At 39.9% G+C, this 25,252-nt stretch overlaps 1 protein-coding gene across 3 annotated transcripts in view; it reads right to left on the bottom strand.

The window, feature by feature from the left end:
- CACNA1S (calcium voltage-gated channel subunit alpha1 S) overlaps positions 1 to 25,252 on the bottom strand; it is a 3,469,037-nt gene that overhangs the window by 594,019 nt on the left and 2,849,766 nt on the right. For all 3 annotated transcript variants that reach the window (XM_044076603.1, XM_044076604.1, XM_044076605.1), the window contains one exon: positions 11,094 to 11,190. In XM_044076603.1, the coding sequence (XP_043932538.1) occupies positions 11,094 to 11,190 (97 nt within the window). The remainder of the gene's footprint in view (positions 1 to 11,093; positions 11,191 to 25,252) is intronic.

Raw genomic sequence — 25,252 nt, 5'->3', positions numbered from 1 at the left:
CTGACATTTCTCCTAAACACCTCCAAGCTTCCACAGGTATGTCATCTGGACCAACAGCCTTTCCGTTCTTCATCCTGTTCATAGCTATCCTTACTTCCTCCTTGCTAATCCATTGCACTTCATGATTCACTATCCACACATCATCCAACCTTCTCTCTCTCTCATTCTCTTCATTCATCAGCCCCTCAAAGTACTCTTTCCATCTGTTAGATAGCATAGTAGTATGTTAAAAATGCAAATGTGTTACAGTACTTACTACAACAGCAGATTTTAAAGGAAAGGTCACACTAGCAGTAAATAATAATATATGGGGTTAACCCCTTTCTGTATCCTAGTTTTTGACTGGATTTTTCTTGGAACAGTCTATATTCCATGTGAGGAGCAACAAACACCTATCATTATGGAAAGTACTGATGTAGGCGGTGACAGACCCCTTACATATGCCACACTATTGTTTCTTATCATCAGTACTTCAAATGATTGGCAAATTCCATTGCTAATTAGCAGCTGTAAGACACTGTGGATAAACACCCAAGAAAAAGATCTGTAGCTTTGACCCCCCTTCACCACTTTACTAATGGACATACTCATCACCCAATGAGAAAAAAATTAAATAAAGCTATTATGTGAAAATATGTGTGTTAACCCTAACATTGCTCTCACCCCTAACTCCAAGTTTACATCTTATCTTACCAAAAAACATTTTTAAAACTCTACACTAAACAAAACACCCGGAGACATTTTACATGCACTACCACATATTTAAAGCACTAAATGTGTCTCCTTCCCTAGCCCTTACTGTAACCCTTACATGCACTCACAATCCCATCCCAATGCTGAAACTTCAGCATTAAAACATGATCCCACACTTATCATAACCACAAGAACTTGATCTTACTTCTCATGCCACCCTGTCAGCAAAATGACAATTCGATAGACTGAAGTGCGCACACACACACACACACACACACACACACACACACACACACACACACACACACACACATACACAAAACCTTACCATACCTACAGTCTGAAGTATGTGATCCTAACTCTGTCCAGTACAGATACTAAGCAAGTGTATTAATATAGTATTTTTCATTATACTCACAATAGCTTGAAAACATTTATTTCCTTAATATGATATGCTTTGTAAATAATTTTTGTTGACCGTCTGCTTTGAAATACTTTGTAAATAATGTCTGTTGCCATTTTTATTTTAAATTGTCAAAAATTGTATTTCTATCTTTGTTTTGGAGTTTTGCTTCCTGGGCTTCTAATGAAAACGGGCAGTTCAGTTCCCTTATGGATTTTCCTGATAAACACAATAAAATAAATAAATAAATATTTATTTATTTAATTAAGGGAATGACAAGAGTCAAGCCAAAAAGGAGTGGTTGTGGAAATCAGTGCTGGACCCATCTTTTCTGAGTACTTTTGTTAAGGTCCTTAAGTTCAAGATGCTCACCTAGTAGTCAGCACTTCCTCTTCTGCAGGACCACTGCTTCATGGTGATTTAATTCTGATTGCATGTTTTGTACAGCAGCTAATTAGATCCTAAAACACTGGGATGACATAGGTAAACTGATGCAAGGGATGTCAAAAATGTTTCATATCCTCAAGTTTGCCCCCAGTAAGCAAGATACTTTTTGATGGCCCAATAAACAGAAGTCCCAGCCAAACAAAAAGCAAGGCACCAAATGGAAATGGCAGGATGAGGACTCTGTCAAACCTAACAAGAGAGGTTCCTTTCCCACAAAGGTTAACCCACCACCCTTTCCAACCAATGACTGTGCCAAGGTTCGGCTCCCATCATTCCCAAATGCCCCTCTGGGTGCCCCATCTTGAAAATTAGTTCTCAACAAAACAGCATGGCTATCAGTGGTTTCCAGCAAATGGATGCTCAACACTGATGGTAGAGGTTACAAGGGGCAGTGAAAGGAAAATTTGCCTCCATTCAGGGGTGTTCCCACTCACCCACCAGATTAGACTTTGTTATTCAGTCCTATAATCTGGCAAAAGCTGGACTCAAGGGACACAGAGCTGGTCTCTCCTTTGGAGACAGAATCTACTGCAGAATTTTCCTGGTCCCCAAAAAGGAGCAGTTGTGGAGACTGGTGCTGGACCCATCCTTTCTGAGTACTTTTAGCAAGGTCCCCAAGTTCAAGATACTCACCCTTCAGACAGTGCTTCCTCTTCTGCAGGACCACTGCTTCATGGTGACCCAGGACTTGAAAGATGAGTACCATCATATCCACATTGCTCATCCCTTCAGGAGATATTTGAGATTTGCTATGTCTGCTTCATACTATTAGTTCTCAACACTGCCCTTTGGGCTAATCATTGCAGCTTGAGTGTTTACTAAATGCCTTGTTATGATAGTGGCTCACTGCTGGACTACTGGTATTAACATTTTTCCTTACTTGGACAGCTTGCTGATCTGTGCAGAGTCTGCATCCAGGTGTTTTGAATTGCTGGAGAAGGTCTTGACTTTACTCTCCCAGCTAGTGTTCAAGTTGAACCTTTGGAAGTTGTGCCTGACACCCTTGCAATGACTGTTCTTCCTGGGGGTGCTAAACTGACACTGACAAAAGAATGGCCTTTCTTCCTGAAGACAAGGTCCTGCCCTGTCAGCCGATGCCACTGGAATTCTCCAGAAGGAAAGTCACCTCAGAAAGAGATTTCCTAAAAATTCTAGGACAGATGGCCTCCATGATTCTTAAGATACCACTAACCCATCTCCACATGAGGAAAATGTAATAGTATGTATGGAATTGTTGGACCCAGCATCTACATTCCCTGGAATCCTAGTTGTCAGTGCTGTTGTTCATCAGACAAGAGTTGACTATCAGTCCAGGACTTTCCTTTCTCATACTTGTTCAGTAGCAGTCTGTCCAGACAGATTCCTCCGACTTCCCTTAGGGAGCATTATCTATGGGAATGCAGGTGCAAGCCACTTGGAAGCCCAAAGATTCACAGAAGCACATCAATATTAAAGAAATGTTGGTAGGATCCAAGCCTTGAAAGTCTTTCACCACCTATGCACTCTTCCTTTGGTTATGGACAACACCACAGTGATGCAGTACCTCAACAAACAAGGGGGTCAAAGTCATACCCTCTGTCCTGACTGGCAATGATGGCCTTCAAAGCTAGCTTTACAGCATTCACTGACTCTTCAGGCATCATACATCCCATCAGAGCAAAATGTTGTGGCAGACAGACTAATCAGGTCCTTGGCAGACCTGCAAGAGTGGCAAAGCAAGGCAGTTGCTGTTCCAGGATGTAGTCCAGATGTGAGTAAGGGCTCAAATTAGTCTATTTGCCTCCTTTCAAAACAGATAGCTTGAGAAATTCTGTTCCAGACATCCTTGCAGCCATGCTTGAGGACAGATGCAGTCTTATTCCCTTGGACAAGAATGTTCCTGTATGCGTTTCCACTCTTTCCACCGACTGACAAGGTACTTCTGAAGATTCAGAAAGAAATGCCAAACATCAGTGTGGTGACTCTCTACTGGCCCAAGCAATACTGGTTCTGCCTTCTAATGGTATTAGCTAAGGGCAATTACCACATACTTCCTCACATACTGGATTTGTTCACACAGTCTCAGGGGTGTGTGGTGCACCCCAGTTTAGAGCAACTACAATGGACAGCCTGGATGATTCAGTCTTGATGCCATTTAGGTGCTTGTTTCATGAGGATGTGCAGCAGATGTTTAAGGAGGTCAGAAAACCTGCTTCTAGAAAGCTTATGTTTACAAATGGATAAGGTTTTCTAAGTGGTGCCTAAATGGGAGCAGAGGGACCCTTGAGGTTAACATCCCACTGATCTTGAAATATTTGTGTGAGCTACTTCAAGATGGTTTATCAAATGCATCTATGAAGGTGCATTTATTGCCCATCTCTGCCACTATTTCCTTCTTCTTCTACTCTTTTGGTACAACAGTTCATAAAAGGATTATTGCATACGAGACCATTCACAAGCAAATTCCTTCTTTGTGGAATCTCATCTATGTTACTGTTATTACCACCTTACGAACCTGTTGCTCAGGCTGATCTGAAGCTCTTAACATGGAAAACTGTTTTGCTTATTGCTCTGACACCTATAAGGTGAGTCTCTACGCTGAAAGCTCTCATGGCGGGGCAACCTTACCAGATTTTCCACAGGGATAGGATTGTGTTGCACACTAACCCATCTGTCATGACAAAAGTTGTATCAGAATTCACTCACAATCAGTCTATCAACCTCCCTGTACTCTTCCAAGAACCTCAGTAAACAAGAGACAGGATACGTCATACCTTAAATGTTCAGCGGCAGCACAGATAATACCTTGAGAGAATGAAATCCTCCAGGAAAGCTGAAATTTTTTTTCCTTCTTAAAGCAGCAAAAAGGAGCCAACCTGTCTCTAAGTAATCCACTGCATGTAAGTTGTCCTCTGGTATTATTTGTTACAATCACCACAGCAAGATGATCAAGGGAAGTAAAGGCATATTCCACCAGGGTCGTTTCCTCTTCAATGACATATTGGAAAGAAGTGCACTCTAAAAGTATTCAAGAGGCAGCAACTTGGTCCTCTGTCCATACCTTTACAAAAAACATTGCAAGCTGGATGCCTTTACTAGAACAGGGCAGACTTTGCAAGGACCATTTTCCAGGGGCTTCTGGACCTTTATTCCTCCTCCCAGGCTCACAAAGCTTTGGCAATCTACATAAATGTGAGTACGGCATTGTGTTTATTGCACATAGTACAGTTGCACAAGTCATACTTACCTATAACAGAAGGTGTTAGTCGAACACCCTGCCTTACTGGTAATACCGACCCACCATCCCCCAGTTATGAATGCACATAGTTTGCCATTGGTTGGTGGCCTTTTATTTATTGTGTGTGTGTGCGCGTGTGTGTGTGTGTGTGTGTGTGTGTGTGTGTGTGTGTGTGTGTGTGTGTGTGTGTGTGTGTGTGTGTGTGTGTGTGTGTGTGTGTGTGTGTGTGTGTGTGTGTGTGTGTGTGCGCGCCTGCTTTTTATTTGGTATTGGAACGGTAAGTTTTTGCAAATTCTGTTTCCATCTTCTCTTCATGCTGGACCATAGAAAACTGAAAGGGTCTTATGTGTGGGTCTGTAACGCAGTCTCTGTATTGCAAGGTGACTGGTCCATCACACCCACAGACAGGCAGTGGGAGGGACTCTGAGTGTTAGTAGACTGCCAAAGGAGGGTAGCAGGGCACTACTACCCAAAATACCAGCAAGGCAGTGTGTTCTATGAACATCTACTGTTACAGGTAAGCAGGGCTTACACAACTGTACTTTCTATGATAAAGTGTTGAGTTAAAGGTAAGAGCAGGGTGAGGGTTAACATGCATTACTAAGGTTGTACAGAGGGGTAATCTGTAACCCTAACCATACATCCAACTTACAAAGATCTTCTCCTTAACACCACCGCTTTTCAGGCATACTTGGCCTGAATATAGTGGTAAGGCTTTTGTTATGGAATCAGAAAAGGAAATTGTTCATTTCCCTTTTCAATCCTTTTTATTTTGTTATTTCAGTTTGTTTGTCTTTTTGTCTTTTCCCGATTAGGGGTTGCCACAGCAGAACTCCGGTCCGCTAATGATTGGCAGTCGATTTTTATGGTGTCGAGTTGCCAGCCCGACGCCCAACCTTCAGCGAAGGCACACCCATTCACGCATGTCTTTCGGAGGAGGCCACTCGACCGTGGGGAGGACATGCAGACTCCACACAGAAGGCACTCCAGCCGAGAATTGAACAGGAGAACCTTTTGCTGTGAGGCAACAACGCTACCACTGTACCACCGCGGCTTCTTATTTTGTTATTTCAGTATGCATGTTTTTTTGGTGTGCCAGTATCAATCATTTGTGATTCAATGGTTGTGCATTTTGTTGAACCACCATAAACCCATATATCTGTAAATGTGTATGTGTGTGTGTGTATACACATGCACACACAGACACACGCATAAGACACAAACTGTACATCTTTTATGCAGAGAGACATGCACACAAACACACATAGATATTTGGACACCATATGGGTGGTTGTACAGTATTTATGTTATGGAGGGAACTGTTGGCTTTCTTCATCATCTAACATTTCTTTAGGGGCTGTTGTAATGTTCTGACAATATTTTAGTTTCAGATCATCAAACTGTGGGAAGGGGAACTTTGTTCATTTCCCGACTGCTGGGCAATCCTCATAACTGGTTAATAAAAAGTTACAGGTGTGTGAGGCTTCAAGGGAGCTTGTGTGGAATATTATACATCCTTACACACACACACACACACACACACACACACACACACACACACACACACACAGATATATCTCCTTACCACCATCAATGTTACTGCATTTCTAGACACAGTATCAGCCCCCTCCAAGGCACTCTTTAAATCATGTTTAGACACTTGACAAAGACTTGAAACAATCTCTTTTACATACTCTTTCTGCTTAGCGGGTAACGATGCAGCAAACTCATCTAAACTACACATACACCTCAAAGCAATCTTCCACATTAAACACAGGTAATTAAACACTTTGAATGCTACAAAATAAGAACAAAATTCTTTTCAGTGTGGGTCCGGGCAGCCTCCAAATAAAACCAAACCAGCAAAAGAAAAAGATTTAGGCTCAAGTAGTGCCAATATGTTTGTTATAGAACTGTCAGATTATAAAATCCTTCAAAGTATACCTCCAAAAAATACAAACTGGGGTGCTGATAAAAAAAACTATTTATTAAAATTCAATGTGTATGTTGAGCGCTTTTGACCCTATACAGCACAGAACTTTATCAGAACCATTTTATTACAAATTAACCAGTTTAAATATCTTTTCAAAGAATGTCACGTCAGGCTTCATCCAATCACATTACACTATTGTTTTCAAATGTTTAATTCAAATAAAAAATGTGAAGTAATACAATAAATATGATAGTAAAAACACCAACCCTCACAAACATGTCAAACCATGTAAAATACAACAGCAATGATTAAAAATCCTGTGCATGTTAATTACATAGTATGTAAAACCTATCCATATCCATAAAACAGAGCTTCAAATTTCTCTGGTTTGTATTAACCTTTGTTTAGTCTCCTCCCACATATCCATAGCCGCCATAACAGAATACTTTTTAATCCATCCGTAAGTACTTCATTGTATCATGTCCCCATAAATATGGGTATTGCTGAACCAATTCATGTGTAAGTACATAGTTTATAGCTATTGCCTTTGTTATAGCTTCATTAATTTTGTATCTTGAAAAGACCTGAAACTGTCTCAGAATGTTTCACAGCACTGAAATGTCCTCTTCTGGTTATATCGGGTATAAAATAATATCTAAAATAAAGCCAACTTTTCTTGACTACTATACAAATGATGTGCTTCAATGTCTGAGTCATGTATTTTCTTTGACAATGGTTCTAAATATAATGCTTCTGAGGCATACTTCTTAATTTACTTTTATGTTTTTAGGTGCACATGGGCTAGGTGTTGGTTGGGAGTGGAGGATGTATCACAGTCCATCGAGTCAGGGGACAAAAACTAGCCAGAGCAATACCAAATAATGGCTGCATAGTCAGCCATTAAAAACTGCAAACCTGAACTCAACGAAGTGGTTAATCAGACAATGAAGGAATGAAATAAAGGAATCAATGTCCTTCACACTCAAACTTCTTATATGTTATGATTACCACAGGGACAAAAATGAAATATTATCTCCACATTATGCTTTTTGGACCCAAATGTCATCCTTTCCAGTGCTTCCTGCAGGTCACACCTGCTTCTCTCCCCATCAGACACAGCAACTCAACAAACATGCCACATTCTGCAGCTCATATGTGATCTCTGATATAAGTAAACTCAATGACACTGGCCCAAAGACTGCCCTGCATGGTACCACATCGATCATCTGACGAACAGTTGAGAACATCAGTTCCTGTCTCAACATCACTCTATTCTGTACACTGTAACACAGACACACTTCAGTCTGTCTTACTAGCTTTTCATCAGCTCCCATCCTTCACAACCTTTTCTTATTCCATTAGCCTCACATACAGTACAGGATCAAATGCCTTGCTTATTTCAAAGTAAAACAAGTCCACCAGGTTAAGTTTCTCCACTAAAGTAATTTCCCAGTCATAATACTGCATTTTCTCTCTATGAACCCAGGCTGACTATGGCCCTAAGTCTGTTAATCTTAATTCAGCCTGCCACCTACCTAAGAAGGATGCTAGACACAACAGTTTCCAGTGGTCTCATGCATGCCTGAAACCCTCTTAATATAGGGTGACTGACTTTCAGACTCCCAGTAGACTGGTTTCAACAAGAAGCTTAAGAGTCCTGTTAGAGGAGCTACCAGTAAATGCACCACTTGAGACAGCCACAGCTATATAATCTGTGGGCCACTCACAGTCTGAATATACTTCAGAAATTTTACCCTACATATGGTGGCTTGTATCAGCAATGCACTATAAATGCACAACAAGAATTGAAAAAGGATAATAAATTCATAGCTTTGAATATTAAGTTTGTGATCTAATCATCTTGTAGAAGTTTGACTGACATACCCCATGTTTATACTGCTTATCACCTGTAACTCCCCAAGTGATGCAGACATCCTACAGAAAGGCCTCACTGAGACCAATGGCTGGTGTTGAAACCATGGCCTTAAGCTTAACCCCAAAAAATGCGTCATTATCCCTATTGGTAAAAACTCAGTTCCCACTAATTACCACATCGATGGGAGCCCACTGAACACAGAAGGCGTTATAAGAGATCTGGGAACACAGGTTGACAGCAACCTCTCCTTCGACCACCACATTGCCACTGTGGTCAGAAAGTCCTTCTATGTGGCACATCTCATTACCAAGGGTTTTGCATCCAGGAAGAAAGAGGTAATCGTCAGTCTCTACTCTTCCCTCATTAGATCAATCATTGAGTATAATGCCCCATTTGGTATGTACCTCACTAAACACCTGCAACAGCTGGACAGGCCACAGAAGTACCTCACGAAGAGGATCCTAAGCATTAAACACCTGTCCTACATGGACAGACTCAAAAGACTCCAGCTATTCTCTAACTCATATCACCTACTTAGAGGTGATGTCTGCTTGACTTACAAAGCCATGTCTGACCCAGCTCTGTTAGAAATGCTACATCTAAAGAAATTCCAATCCCTCTGCACTACACGCTCCAGAGACCTTAACCTCATTACCACAATCAACAGAACATGCTGGATGGACAGGTTCTTCACCCAGAGACTGCCCATGCTCTGGAATAGACTTCCCATACATGTCAAGCAGAGCACCTTGCTGACCTTCTTCAAGAGAAATCTTGATGAGTGGATGGGTAATAGAAAGTTCACCCCGGGGATCACTCCATTGGCTGTACTTGATAGAGGCACTCTGAACTAACATTAGGCGGCACGATACCAGGGCACTTCTATGAGCTAGGCTTGTAAAGGATCCAGGGCCATTAGCTTAGTACACACCTGTGAACCTATAACATCAACCAGTAATTTTGTAACATCAAGCAGAGAAACAGATTATTTAACCAGAGGTGGTAACACCCTACATAATCTGTCTAGACACCATCACAAAGTTATCATTCTTTTTCCCATTGTTTGCATATTTCTTCTTTTTTTTTTCAAAAAAAGTTTAGTCCTCCAGATGTGCTCATAGCGTCAGCGGGCCTACCAAAGTCCTCTTCATCCCACTGACCTGAAACTCCCTGTTAGCACACAGACCAGTGACCAACCTTTGGGGCAGTGACAACCAGAAAGTACAGTAGTAAGTATCTCCAAATCAGGAACTATAGAGTAACTAATGTGGCACCACCCTTGGCATTTCAGGAAGGATTTTTGTATACCTTGTTCTTTCCATAATCTGGCAACTAGATAGTGTACACATTGCCAAAGCAGGACCTAAGTATACCTTCCTTCTCCCCAGGCAGCTGGACAGTGCACACACTGTTGACGCAGGACCTATCTACAGTGCAGTTAAATTACAGATGTTCCTCATGACAGACTGCTGCTGTTGCTTCTGTCATCCAACATATGTCACATGGGTTTGCTGACAAGTGGATGACAGCTCATTTTGTCAACCAGAAAAAAACTTGATACATCTGATTGAAATCAGCCTATCACACATACCAGCATTTTTCCTATGCAAGATTGTGGTACAATGGGGATTGGGGAATTTGCTCTTTCTCCACTGTAGTGCAATCTCACAACTGGTACATATAGTTAGCAAAGGGTGTAAGGCATGCAGACACCTGCAAACAAGTTTTACTTTTGTTTTGTGTTTTCTGGTTGACTGGTGATCAACAAATTCTGTTCGATCACTTACCATTCATGGACATACATCCATTACATTATAGTAAGAGCTTACCATAACCAGCTCCCCAGTCTGGGTCAGCTAACTTTGTTCACTCATTCTAATTCCCCTCTCTTGACTGGCAGCTCTTGCCCCTGGATCCACTAATGGAATCCAGGTCACCTGGGGTGCACTCATTATTTTATTTCTTTGTGCCACTGAGCCAATATTTATGTTACATTTCACTAGCAAACTGGTTTTAGTCTCACTGGCTGTGGGTTTTACATACAGTCTTTCAAAAAGAACTGTGTTCAGTAATGCTTTGAATTGCATACAGAAGTCACTACAACACTGATTAGAGTGAGGTTTCACATCTTTACCTTTAAAATTTCTAAGCCAACTATCAGAAGGCTACATATTGGAAGTTAAGAAAATGAATATAGCAAATACTGCATGGGGTACTGTCAGCACATATGTGCTGGTGTGATCAGGTCATGATGCAGCTCAAGGGTTTACAGAAACTAGATGTTTGATACAGAAATTGTATCAGTACAGGACAACTTATTCTTCAGCTTTCAGACAGTATTCTTTATAACCTAGTCAGTTTCTTATAACACATATGAGCTTATTTCTAAACATCTTTTTCACACTATGCCCTACAGGTCATTTACTCAAGACCTGAGTTGTAAAATCCATTTGCAGGTTATACTCCTAAATATAATGATCAGATCATTTGTTGCCTGCATCATAAACACCAACTATATTCTTACCTTACAGGCCACACGATGAGGGCAGAACTTGCCAAACCCTAGTGGGGGCTGAATGCGCCTGAGCAGTGTTACCACATCAAGATGTTTAATTCTTCCCCTGCCAAAAACAGCATGTTAAGACAGTTAATGACTTACAGAATAAAACAGTAACTTCAATAACTTACCAGAATGGACAGGTAAAGGTAAACATATCATACACACAAAACAAAACAAAATGGCATGTAGCTAAGAAAACACTAAGTGGGGACTTTCCAAGATGGCTGCATAATGATCAACAGTTTAACTTCAGCTCTCCCAGTGTGAAAAAAGAAACTGAAAGACAAGGACTAGGGACTCTAGTCTTCTTTTTTTGGCTTTTCCCAGTTAGGGGTCGCCACAGCGGATCACTTGTCTGCTCATGATTGGCAGTAAAGTTTTATGGTGTCAAGTTGCCAGCCCGGCGCCCAACCTTCCACGGAAGGCACACACGCATGCACTCACGCCTAGGGCCAATTTAGAGTGTCCAATCCACCTACAGCATACCTATTTATAAAGTATCTAAATTGTAATTCAACTTTCTATAACGTTTCAGTTTGCAATCACAAGTACAGAATATATCTGCACATATTTACATTTTCCACTTATGTTCTCCAAAACACATACAAACATGTAACAGGAAGTCAGTAATTTATCATACAAACAATTCCACAGCACATCTTACCTAAAAAGCTGTCTAGACTTTAACTTAGGACATTTCATTTTACAATCACAAGCAAAGAATATATCTGCACATGTTTACATTTTCCACTTATGTTCTCCAAAACACATACAAGCCTGTAACAAGAAGTCAGTTATTTATCATACGAACAATTCCACAGCACAGGTAAAATGTGCTATGGAATTGTTTGTATGATAAATAATAATATAACAATAATATAATAATAATCATGTGTCTTAACAGAGCATCTAAACCAAGAGCTGTCTCTAAACTGTATTAGACATCTGAAGACGTGGGAACACTCACGAAAGCGCCGGTGTTGAACAAAGACCCCCACACCGGACGCTATCACATTAAGAAAATTCAGTTACTGGTTGGGTGCCAGCAAAGAAGAAACTAAGACAGCCTTAAAGAAAATCAACATGAAAGGTGAATAGGAAACACTGACTGGGAAGAATCCTGGACCTGGTTAGCAAAATGCAACAAAAGCTCCAGCTTTGATACAAGACATAGCTTCCCGTAATCTAGAGGAAAAATAAATCAAATGTGCTCAGAGCTGATTTAAAAAAAATGAAACACTGAATGAATATATCAATGCAAATAATAAAAGGCTGGGAAAAATGGAAGAAGCTTTAAATACATATTCAGATGAGCTGATAAAATCGCAAAAATCAGAGGCCAAAATGAAAAAAGACTGTCTGACTATGAGACGGTTCAAGAAGAGATGTTTCATGGTATCCACTATGGATTAAAATATATTACAATCATCTAATCTCATGTAATTTAAATCCTAAAGCAGTACCCTTTTTGAATTCTAAGACATTAAATTATTTTAGGTTCATAGGTAAGTACTAGGCTATCTGCCCAAGGGCATTTATAAGCCTAGCCAGAATGTGTTGGCTTTTGTCACCCCCTTAGATTAGCTCCCTGTGCCTCTGTCTAGCAGAGCCATCAGTTCCCTGTGCCACTGTCCATCAGAGCCATTAGTTCCCTGCGCCATTGTCCAGCAGAGCCAGTGCAGTGATCCCCGAGGTAAATTTTCTGTTTCCCATCCACCCGTCAAGGTTTCTCTTGAAGAGTGTTAGTGAGGGGCTCTGCCTGATGTATATTGGGATCCTGTTCCAAACCATGGGGAGTCTCTGGGATAGGAATCTATCTCTTCAGCATGTCCTATTTATAGTTGTGGTGAGGTTTATATCTCTAAAGCGTGTGGCTCTCTGGGATTTGTTTTTTTTTAGGTGGAGCATGTCCATCAATTCTGGGTTGGACATGACCTTGTATGTCAGGCAGAGATCACCTCTGAGTAAGCGGTATGCAACTGAGTACAGCTGGAGTTTCTTGAGTCGGGCTGCATAGGGCATCTGTTTGAGGCCAGTAATCCTCTTGGTGAGGTACTTTTGTGGCCTTTCCAGCTGTTGCAGGTGTCTTGTAAGGTACATCCCAAATGGGGCGTTGTATTCTACTATGGGTCTAATGAGTGATGAGTAGAGAGGCACAATAACCTCTTTTGTTCTAGATGCAAACCCTTTTGTGATTAGGTGGGCCATGTAGAAGGATCTTCTAACCACCTTGGCAATATGATTATCAAAGGAGAGATTACTATCTACTTGGGTCCCCAGATCCCTTATTACATTTTCTGTATTTAGGGGACTACCACCTATGTGGTAGTTCGCGGGTATTTTGTTTTTTCCAAAGGGGATGACTATGCACATTTTGACATTTAGCTTGAGGCCATGACTTTGACACCAGTTATCCGTCTCAGTGAGACCCATCTGAAGGGTGTCTGTATCAGCCGGAGAATCAATTATGGCCCCTAGTTTGCAGTTGTCTGTGAACTTGGTCAGCCATAGTCCTCCTATGCTTGCCTGTACCTCTGAGAAGTATATACCGAACAGGAGGCGTCCTAGGACTGAGCCCTGGGGGATGCCACTTGTAACTGGCTTAGAGGTGGACATAGAGCCTGCAACTCTCACCATGTGGACTCTATCCATGAGCCAGTTAGCAACTCATCTCATGATGTAGGGGTTTATGTTCAAGCTGGTGAGCTTGTCTATAATACTAGAATGGGGAATGGTGTCAAAAACCATTGCGAGGTCTAGGTAGGCTGTGTGGACCTCCTTTCCCTCATCTAATGCCTTGGTAACCATCTCAAAGATGTCCACCAGGTTTAGGAGGCATGATCTGCCCTGAACAAAGCCAAACTGAGTAGAGTCCAAGGTTTGGAGGTTCCCAATGTCTCTGTTAATGAGTTCCATGATGATGCGTTCCATAGCCTTGCAGACCAGGCTAGTCAGGCTTATAGGGCGATAGTTCCCGGGGTCCGCTGTGACTCCACCTTTATGGAGCGGGATAACTGTTGCTGTGCGCCACTCTATGGGTATGTAGCCTGTAGAGAGGCTGAGTTTGAACAGTGTGTTTAGGTGAGGGGTTAGTTCATTTTGGAGCTTTTGTAAGACACAGCCTGGGACCCCGTCCAGTCCCATTGAAGCTGTATTTTTGGCTTTGGATAGGGCTGTTTTAACCTGTGCATTGGTGATTGACGAGGCCCTACATTCTTCTGGTATGCTTAGTGGGTGAGGGGGTGAAGTTTGCACTAAACCTGTCTGCCAGAATGTTTGCAATATCAGTCGGTTCAGTATATTTTGTGCCATTCTCCACTAACTCAGAGCAGATCTGAGAGTTTCCACTTAGGTTCTTGACATAGCTAAACAACGCTTTGTGGTTATCTTTGGAGTCATTGGCAATTTTTCTTTTGAAACTAGCCTTGGATGATTTAATGAGGGATCGTAGTTTCTTGCTGATACTGATCAGGGATGTCTTTCCTTCTTGGGAATTTACTCTTTTCTGTACTAGTTTCCTCCTTCTGTTGTATAGCTTGTTTATGGCAGGGGTCCACCAGACTGGTTTCCTTTTCTTGGAGGAGTGAGTCTTGGTTTTACTTGAGATAGCACAATCCATGCATTCCTGCAAATGCTCATAGAGTGCCTTTGTAAAGGTTTCAGCAGCTTGGACAGCATTGTCCTTTAGCATGGGGGCTGTGAACCTTTCCACCTCAGTCTTAAGTAATGTGAAGTTTGCTTTTGAAATGTTTTTCATGGTGGTTTCCTTGATTGGGGGTGGGGGTGGAATGTGGATATCCAGAGTGATTAGTCTATGGTCTGATCTAACCAGCGAGAGGTTGACCTCCGGTGTGGAACACCGGTCCCCCATGTTGGTGATGACCAGGTCCAATATGTTGTTCCCTCTGGTGGGGGTGCTGACCTGGTGATCCAGGGCGTTCGAGTTTATAAATTCTAGGAAGCGTTAGGCAAGGGAGTTAGTACTTGAGTAGTTCTCCCAGTTTATGTTTGGGTAATTGAAATCACCCAGTATTAAGGTGTTTGGTAGGACCTTCATATTTCCCAGTGTCTCCAGAAATGCGGAATGGGGGTCCTGGGCCATGGTGGGTGATCTGTAGCAAGCTACAATTTGGATTTCAGTTTTGCCCATTGTTAGTTGCACATGGATGATCTCTGATGCATTGTGCTGCGCCACTAACCTGGACGTGTGGGTATCCTTGATGAATATGGATACACCCCCACCTTTTGTGTTTCGGTCCTGGTTCTGTGGCCGAAAGGAATGGTATGAGTTATAGCCTAGTAGTGCTGGGGTGCTCTCTGGAGCCTTAAACCAGGTTTCCGTTACTGCACAGATGTCGATGTTCTCCATCCTGAGGAGTGCCTCGAGTGCGTGCATTTTGAGGTTTAGACTTCTGTCATTGAGTAGCATTACCCTCAGTTTTTGGTTACTTGTGCTATTTATGGTGGTGGGTTTGTCTTTTGAGCCTTGCCTAAAAAAAGGCACTATGGGGGCCGCAAGAGCCTTGGCCAGTATTCGAAAGCCTAAGGGTGACAGGTGCAAGCCATCTCTTGCGAAGCAACGTGGCTTGTCGAGCATGTCCTCCCAGGCGGACAGATACTGGATCCCCTTTGAATGACATCAGAAACTTAGCCAATTGTTGAAATTGATCATTTTTTCTTTATACTGTGGCATCATTCTTGGTGAGGGCAGGATGCTACTCAGGGTCAGGGTCATACCGGCCTGGGCTACATGATCAGAGAGCTCTTCCATGTCTCTTTTCATGTAGTCCAGGGAGGTACGTCTCAGGTCATTTAAACCAACATGGACAATGACAGAGTTGTATTTGTACTTATTCTGGAGTGACCTGAGTGCTTATGTTATGTGGCAGATCCTGGCACCTGACAGGCAGTTAACTGTAACCTTCTCCTTGTCCAGCCTAGTTAGTGGGACATCAGTATGCCTGACTATAGAGTCGCCTATTACTAGTGCATTGGGTATGTTATTTTGCGTTAAGGGCTGTGATTGCGTGGCACACTGATTATGTGAAGTATGTGTTTCATGGTTGGTGATGGGTTGTGGAGGTTGCTTGGATGTCTGTTTTGGAGGTCTCTGTTGCTTTTGCAGATTTTTATTTAGAGCCTCCGAGTATGTTTTCATGTATTCATGTGAGTTATTTGCCGGTGTTGGTTTATTAGGTCTATGTGAGACTGGTGATGTGTTGCAAGTATTACCCTTCTCCTCTTGACTGTCAGTTCCAGTCTTGGGTTGAGAGAGCTTTGCCTCCAGTTTGGCTGTATAATTGCATCTCTCGCATATATTAGTGTTTGGTGGTAGGAGGAGAGGGTTGTCTGTGTACATGAGGCAGTTGTAACATTGTCTCAAAATGCCCAGATTCACCAGTTGGACTGGAGAGTTCACCGGAAACTGCCCTTTGGACATGCCTGAATAGGTAGAGTAAGCTGTTTTTCTGATTGGCTGGTGGGGACGAATAGAGAACCTTGTCCTTCTGGACAGTATAGGGGGGGAGTCTAGTGCTAGGGTTAATTAGTGCTTGCTATGAGTTTTAAGCAAGTGCTTGACTGTGAAATGAATGGTTTGAGTGCTAAAGTTGAAGGTTTGTCTAGTTCCAAGGGAAAAATTGAAGAGTAGACTTCGTGGAGCCGAGAATACTTTAACTCTAGCTAAATGGTGCTACCCGGTGCACAAAACTGCACAAATGCGGTTTTTATAGCAGGGAAGTGAAAGAGATAGAAATTAGCCCAAAATGGCTGATAAACTACTAACTTCTGGGCTGAAACCACTCCTCCAGGGACAGATAGGCTGCTCAAAACTCCCCTCTCTCACAGGTGAACAGAGAAACTTCCTTCTGTCCAAGTAAGATATGGTCCACCCCATAATCATAAGAAACACAATAATATTTCAAATGCTGGTATCCTCCCTAAATCTTAACGATACGGTACTGGGACAACAAATACACCTTAACCCATTTAATATTAAACTAAATAATACTATGATAAACCTGACTCAGTACCCCAAAAATCAAAAACATCACCATATGGGATCTCTATCAGGTTAAAAGCCTTTCAACTGAAAACATTAGGCAAAGATTCGAAGTAAATAAAAGTTACAATACCAAAATCAATCAATTAACATTCATGATTAACACAATTACTATGAATGTTAAAATGGGTAACCAAGACATGCGGCTATATCAACAAATTATTAATTTTGAGATTGAAAATGTTATCAAATACCTATATATTAATAACAAAAATTAAATATCAAGATGCACTTCTATATTCAAAATTTTGGGAAGAGAAAAATAAGATCACTGTTGGACAAAAATCTGCTGCAATTGAGCTCTGAAACTAACCCCCCCTCAAAAAACTAATTTACACCCAAATTATGATTAATAACAATGCTTATCACACACCACTTTTTCTAAGTAAAATCAATCCCTCACACTCTCCTTATTGCACTACATGCCAAAAACAGCGTTGCAGACGCTCTTCATATTTTTTTAAGCTGCAAGAATGTTTACAAATTATGGTGTTTGTTAAGAGCCAAGTTAGAAAAAAGGGGATACACTAAATCTACCCTGTTATGGGAAATGGCAATTTTACATGTATTCCCTACCAATTTTTCCTATAAAAATAAACACATCATAGTCACACTGTGTGCAATGATGAAATCATACATAGCCCAAAATTGGTTAGATAGAAGTAATATCACATGGGAAAATTTAAAGGAATGGCTATAAAGTACTTATTAGCCAGTAAACTAATTACAAGAAGCCAAAAAAAAAAACTATCCTATTATCAGAAACATTGGAGAACGCTTATAGAAATCTTAGGTCAAAACTGATTTATGAACAAGGGACTACAACATCAGTATTATTCTATGTAAATAAGGGAAACTTAAGATATTTAGTTTTGCAAAATGTTTACCCACAACAACAATGGGCAGGTCATGGTAATACATATATGATGAACATTCAAGGTGACATCAATGTATATAGTTAGTACAAGATATAACGTACGCTAGGTATGCTAGAATGTCTTGATACAAGTGTTTTAATGTCAGATTTCAATATGTTGTATATTATCTCTGTGTAGTTTTCTGCATTATAGCTCAATATGAACAGCTTGATTGTTAATTTTGCATATTGTTAGTTTAACACTGATGGTTCATGTTATATATACTTTAACATGTTATATATACTTTTTATAGGATTACTGCAACTTGATATTCCTAGTACCTGTTCTTATATTTTTCTGTGATATTCTTTTCTTGTATTAAAATAAGAAGAAAAACTGCAATAAAAATATATTTGAAAAAAAGAAGAGATGTTTCAAAAAATGGTAGAATTAGAGGATTGAGCAAGTAGGGAAAATCTGAGATTTTCTACTATACCAGAGAAACTAGAAGGAACAGACTATTAATTTTAGGAAGGCGCAATTAAGCAACTGGACTGGTATTCCACAGCAGGAACTGTTAATAGAAAGGGCATACAGTGTGTGTGCTCCAAACCTGGCCGTGAGAAAGCGGCTAAGACCTGTATTAGTAAAAAATGAAAACCTACCAGCAAAACTGTAGCAGAAGGGCAAAATATTACAAGTTAGAAACAGTAGACTTTAATGATTATTCACTGTATACCAAATAGAAGAGAAAGAAAAATTTATTCCAGCAATCAGTGAATTTTGAGAGACAGGTGTGAGATTCACGCTGTTGTATCTAGCTGTCTTCAGAATATTATTTTTTTCTTGGAGAATCAAAGTCATTTTTTGATGCAGAATAGGCTAAAAAGAAAATATAAAAGTTTGCCAACAAAAAGTGAAACATCAAGCATAAAGGGACTCTGTTTCTCAATCTTCTGATATTAAAGCACATGGAGAGACTTTGCCAGTGAAACCTTTTCCATTGTTCCAAAGAAAAATGCTTGAAAGACAGAGAAAAGCACTGGAGTTGACTAGAAGAATCAGGAGAACCTTGAAATTAAACTGAAGTCTCAAGTTGGGAAGATGGAGATGAACAGGAAGAAGACAGCAAAGCAGAAATCACTGAATAAATGTGAGAATGCAAAGCATCAGTCGCATTTGTGAAATATGGCTGTATAAGAAAAACTGGAAAGAGTGGTCTTCTGTTGACTCTGTTAAACTTGTGGGGAAATGAAAAGCATTTGCCTCACTTCATGTCATTAATGTTTGAAAGGACATTGAGGGGAAGGGAAGAGGAAGGGACATGGTAACTGTAAGTAAAAATCTTTTTTTCTTAATAGTATTTGCATGAAACTTTTCATGATACAAATTGCACATTTAGTAGTAAGTATTTTAGTTTTTTTTGTATGTGATAAAGATACTAAAGTAAACAGATGCATTTTGTTCTTTCTTTGTTCTTTTTTATTATTCTGAAATATAGGTATTACAATGCAAAAAGAAAAAAAGGCTACACAAAAGCATGTCTAAGTTAATAGGCTATAAGCTTGGGTTGTTGAAGTGAGGGATGTGGTGCACAAGTACACAGATCACAATATATGTAGAGCTGATATGTTTTATATTACTTTTGCATAATTAAATATCTAGATTAAGCCCAATGGATTAATCTAATAACACATTTTAAGTGGAAATAAGTAAACAAGAGAACACTAACTATAATGAAACGTTTTCCTTTAGCAATAAATATTCACCCTGTCTTTAGATGCCTGCAGCTGAGGGCTAATTTTTTTCTCATGTTTCCATGGAGACAAGCTGATTATAGAGCAGTTAAAAAAAGCCAAAGCACTGTTTCTTCAAGGCTAAAACTTAATGCTTCCACACATTGTTTTTCACATCTGAGAGAGGAATAAAGATAACAAAAAACAGACAACAATTAGTGTAAATAGAAGCCCAGACAATAACATGCATCTTAGCATGGACAGCCTCAACTTATGTTAATTAAGGTCTGTCTACAGCTGTCTATTTGGGACAATTGCTCCTATTAGGAGGGTTGAAGTTCATTGTTTGAAGATGTACATAGTTTTGGGTGTTTATATTAAGTTAACAGGTTAAGGAGTGTTCTTAGTGTGTGTTTGTGTGTGTGTGTGTGTGTGTGTGTGTGTGTTTGCTTGAGGGTTTTCAGTAAAACAAAAAGTCTTTTAAAATGAAATGTAGGCTCCAATGTCGATAAGAAAAAACTGACGAAAGTTATGAAAACATTCTGTATGGAAAACGTGAATTCAGAAGTAATAATTCAGACAGACATTACATATTATTTCCCAAGGTACAATAACTGGGTTACTAATAACTCAGAAAGTAAAACCACTGCACGAAGTTTGAAACTACTGTAATTTTATTAAATACAATTAAAATAGACTTAGCAGTTTTGCCCAGTATGCTAAGGCATCATCAGAGTCAAATTCAAACACTAAAACGACTTCCTGTATACTAAGTACATACATAATTTCCTGTCTGTTCTGCTTTGAAAACAATTTTAAAAAAAAAATGTTAAAACATTCCACATAACATAATATATAACTTTTCTTAAAAGCATAAAAAAATTGAGAACTTATTAGCCAGGATACAACTATAGCAATTGTGATGATAACCATATATATTTTTTGTACTACGTTTTAAAATATATGCTATTGTATTTAATAAAATTATGGTCATTTTGAACTTTGTGTAGTGGTTTTACTTTCTGAGTTACTAGTGGCTGAAGAAGTGGAGTGTGAGGAGTTTCTTTTGGTTTTAAGTTTTTTTACAATAAATGGGTTAGACTAGACAGAAATTTTATTTCACAGGGACGTGCATTTCACTGAGAACTACATCTAATATCTATTTCAGTTCTTGTGCCACTAATTACTAAGATAAAATGCAGGGTAATGAAGTAAAAATGAAATATTGGCACTCCCCCACTTACCTTTTAAAAAGGCAGGAATTGAAGGAATGGGTATTGGAAATTATTCAGGAGTTATAAGGGGAAGAGCAAAAGCACTCAAGTTACAGCTAGTAATAACATGAAAGTTGAATTTAAAAACAGGATAGAAATAAAGGAAAAAGATATGTGGTTAAAAAATAACAAGAATAATTTAGAGGGCTGACAAAGGTTAAAGCATTTTAGAATAAGGAGAATCTCACAGAACAAGAAAAAGCTTAATTGCAGAGTACTAAAGGGTAAATAAGAAGGATAATATGCATAATTTTAGAAAGACTGCTGTTAAGCAACTGTTTTTTGATAATAATTCTAGAGCACAAAATCTTTTGGCACAATGAGTTAGGCAACAGAATGTAGACAGGAATCAAGAAAAAGCTCCAATGGAAATATTTGTGGAAGACATAAATATGCCAAGATTTTAGCACAACAACTCAGACAACAGAAAGTAGAAAGGGCTATCACCAGGCTTAGAGAGCGTATAACAAGGAAGATAACAAGGGATCCTGTTGAAGTATTACAAATATTTCAGAAATTGTATGAAAGTCTGTATAATACAGAAAAATATGGAAATCAAAAAAAGGTACAAATGGAAATGTTTATGGAAGAATTAAATATGCCAAGGTTACAGGCAGACCAGGCTCAATTACTAACAGTTAAGATAGGAGAAGATGAGATAAAAATGGCGATGTGTAACCAATCTATAGAAAAGTCTCCAGGAACAGATGGTATTCTGGTGGGCATTTGGAAGTTAGGAGGGAAGAAAGTGATAAAGATCTGGAAGGTTTTGTTTAACAGTATTTTAAAAGGATGGGGATGTAAAAAAACATTCTGGAAAAAAGTTGTGGAGGCTGTAATACCTGAAGATGGCAAAGACCCATCAGATCCAACTTCATATAGGTCCATTTCAATTGTAAGCCATGATTATAAAGTGCTTATGTCTACAATGGCTAAAAGCATGGCAAAGGTGTTGCCATAAATGATAGATATGAATCAATGTGGTTTTGTGGAGGTAAGGCAAACATTTAACAACATTAATAGAGCAATGATGATCCAGAGGGGAAGGAGAAAATTCTTTCAGCTTTTACCGGTCAGGGGCCACCACAGCGGAACTCCAGTCCACTCATGATTGGCAGTGAATTTTACGGTGCCGAGTTGCCAGCCCGGAGCCCAACCTTCAACGAAGGCACACCCATTCACGCTCGCACCTATCTGCATATCTTTAACGTCACTTGACTGTGGGGTGGACATACAGACTCCACACAGAAGGTGCTCCAACCGAGAATCGAATGGGAGAAGTAAGAAAATGCCACTATTGTTGGTGGGTCTTGATGCAGAGAAAGCAGTGGGTAGAGTAAGCTGATGTTTTATTAACAGGGCATTGGGAGCATCTGCATTTCCTGATACAATAATAAGGTTAATTAGGAAGATATACAAGGGATCAGAAGCAAAAATCAAAGTGGGAGGGCTCCTCAATGATAAATCGTGTATAAACAGAAGAATAAGGCTGGGGTGTCCCCTTTCCCCTTTGTTGTTTGCATTAAATTTAGAACCATTGGCAAAGAAAAAAAAGGGCTCAGAAATTCAAGGATATAATTGGAATGGTAGTCAAGAAAAGTGGACTTTATTTGCAGATGATATTATTTTGTACCTGATGAAACCAGAAGAAAAACATCTCAGTGTTGTGGAATATTCTGAGACAGTTATAGAAGTGTTAACATAGGTAGTTTTATACCCAAGCAGCCTCCAACAAATTTTCCTCATGTGACAAATGTTGGAGGTATAATGGGAAAGAAAGAGGTAACTGGGAGTATATGTTTTGGAGTGTAATGAGTTGCCAGACTTTAAAAATCCCCTAGAGAGTACTCTGCCAGGAATACTGGGCGAAGAAATGAGTGTAACTAAGGAAAACATTTTTTGAGCTGGGATAGAGGATCTTAATTGCCTAGATCCTAAATCTTCTAGACTTAATCTATCTTCCCAACTTTTGTGACCTCCTCTGAGTCTCCTGGACTACAGCTTAGACTAAGCACCTCATTGGTTCTTTTGAGATTTCTTTCTTAAAAGCTGTCTCAGGTTTCAACTTTCTGTTACCTAAGAAGCTCAGTTGTGAGTGTTCTGCCATTTTACAGTGAGCTAATCGAAGGAAGGACACTCAGCAAACTCGGAGCTATAATATATAACATTAAGTATCCTGTTTTTTGTTTATTTTGTTCTTTATTTCTTTGTTGTTTATAGCACTTTGTGTACTGTGTATTTTTTCTAGCTAGTTTCACTGTGTGAGGTATTAACTGGAAATTGTCCACTCTTATTAAGCATCTGTTGGGTTGTTTGTTTATGATAACTTGTTGCAGTTAAACTCTTTTTCTAGTGGCTCCTTTAGCTGTTTAAAACTTTCATTTAAAGGCTCACTGCTGCTTTTCAGCTGTGAGTAACATTTCTGCAGTTTGTTTCCCACCCTCTCTCCCTGTTGGTATAGTGTTTTTATAGTTGGTGGCTTTGCAGTTGCCCGCCCCTAGTGTAAATTTGATCTGGGACCCTCCTCCCAGTCTAGTGTCATTACCTCATTCTACCCAGTACAGGGAGAGCATTTGAGAAGGCCAATCAGCTTAGTTTCTGCTACTTCTGTCTCTCTTTCCTTTCTCTCTTTCCACAAAAAAAACAAAAACAAAAAAACAAAAAAAAAATGATCTGCTTTTACTGTATTTGTGTTTTTTCCTACTTTATTTTGCTTTTGCGTCATCTTAAAAGTACTCAATTGTATTTATTACTGCTTGGTGTAACTCATTCTAAGCCTTTTAGTTTAAGCACCTGGGCTTCAGACCAGTTTTACATTAAGAAGGTTTGTGGTCTGCACTGTAGTGGCAGAACAGGTAGCTTACATCCTTCTAAGTTGGGAACTGCTGATTGAGGGCTCAGTGTCTGTTATTCTAAAAGTGTATTAATTCTGGTTTAAGCACTTGGGCTTGAGGCCAGTTATTTTATATTAAGAGGGTTCATGTTCTGCACTCTTGTGGGAGGAGAGGCTGGACTCTGCCCTTCTGAGCTGGGAATTTCTGGTTAAAGGCTTATAGTGCCTGCATATTTGAACTGCTTCTTACTGAAATTGGTACACCTCCTTTGCTGTAGCATACACTAGATCCAGGCCTGCTGAATCTAGCTTTGTTTGTATAACTTGAGCACTAATCCAGGCATTCTTTAAAGTATTCAGTTGTATTTATTACTGCTGGTAGTAACTTGATTAAAGTGTAGCTATCATTTCTAAGTCTTTTGGATTAAGCACTTGGGCTTCAGACCAGTTGTTTTACATTAAGAAGGTTTGTGGCCTGTACTGTGGTGGCAGGACAGGTAACTTACATCCTTCTAAGTTGGGAGCTGCTGATTGAGAGCTCAGTGTCTGTTATTCTAAAAGTGTATTAGTTCTGGTTTAAGCACTTGGGCTTCAGGCCAGTTATTTTACGTTAAGAAGGATTGCGGTCTGCACTCTTGTGGGAGGAGAGGCTGGACTCTGCCCTTCTGAGCAGGGAATTTCTGGTTAAAGGCTTATAGTGCCTGCATATTCTAACTGTTTCTTACTGAAATTGGTATACCTTGTTTGCTGTAGCATAGACTAGATCCAGGCCTGCTGAATCTAGCTTTGTTTGTATGCTTGTTGTTTGTTTATTTCCCTGAAACGCTAATTCCACCTAAAACGCGGCCTTTTAGCACTTCTGTGGATCCCTAGTTATATCTGCATTGCTTACTGTACTTATTTCCTTGTTTCACTTGAAAAAAAGTTACTGTTTGTTGTTTTTGCATTTAAGTTACCTGTAACACATTGCAGTTAAGTTACCTGGCACTTGCTCACTAAAGCAATTATATAAGTCAGCTCTAAAAAATTAAAAGCACTACACCCTCACAAACTCCCCTTGAGTACCTTGTTCCCCATTGGCCCTTTTTTCAATTATAAAGGAATTCCCAATACTATTCTAGCATGTCCAAAGGTCAGTTGTCAATCTCCTCTCCGGTCCAGCTGGTGAATCTGGGAATCTTGAGGCAATGTTACAACTGCCTCATGTACACAGACAACCCTCTCCTCCTCCCAACAAATTCAACACATGTGAGAGATGCAACCATATAGCCAAACTGGAGGCTAAGCTCTGTCAACTCAGTACTGGCGTAACCAGTCAGGAGGAGAAGGAAACCACACTCACTACAATTCCAGTCTCACATA

The sequence above is a fragment of the Protopterus annectens genome, chromosome 7.part0 (genome assembly GCF_019279795.1).
Source record: "Protopterus annectens isolate FY-2018-M chromosome 7.part0, PAN1.0, whole genome shotgun sequence".
Classification (NCBI taxonomy): Eukaryota; Metazoa; Chordata; order Ceratodontiformes; family Protopteridae; genus Protopterus; species Protopterus annectens.
Note: the sequence above shows the minus strand (reverse complement) of the source record. Positions and strands in the feature narration are given on the sequence as shown.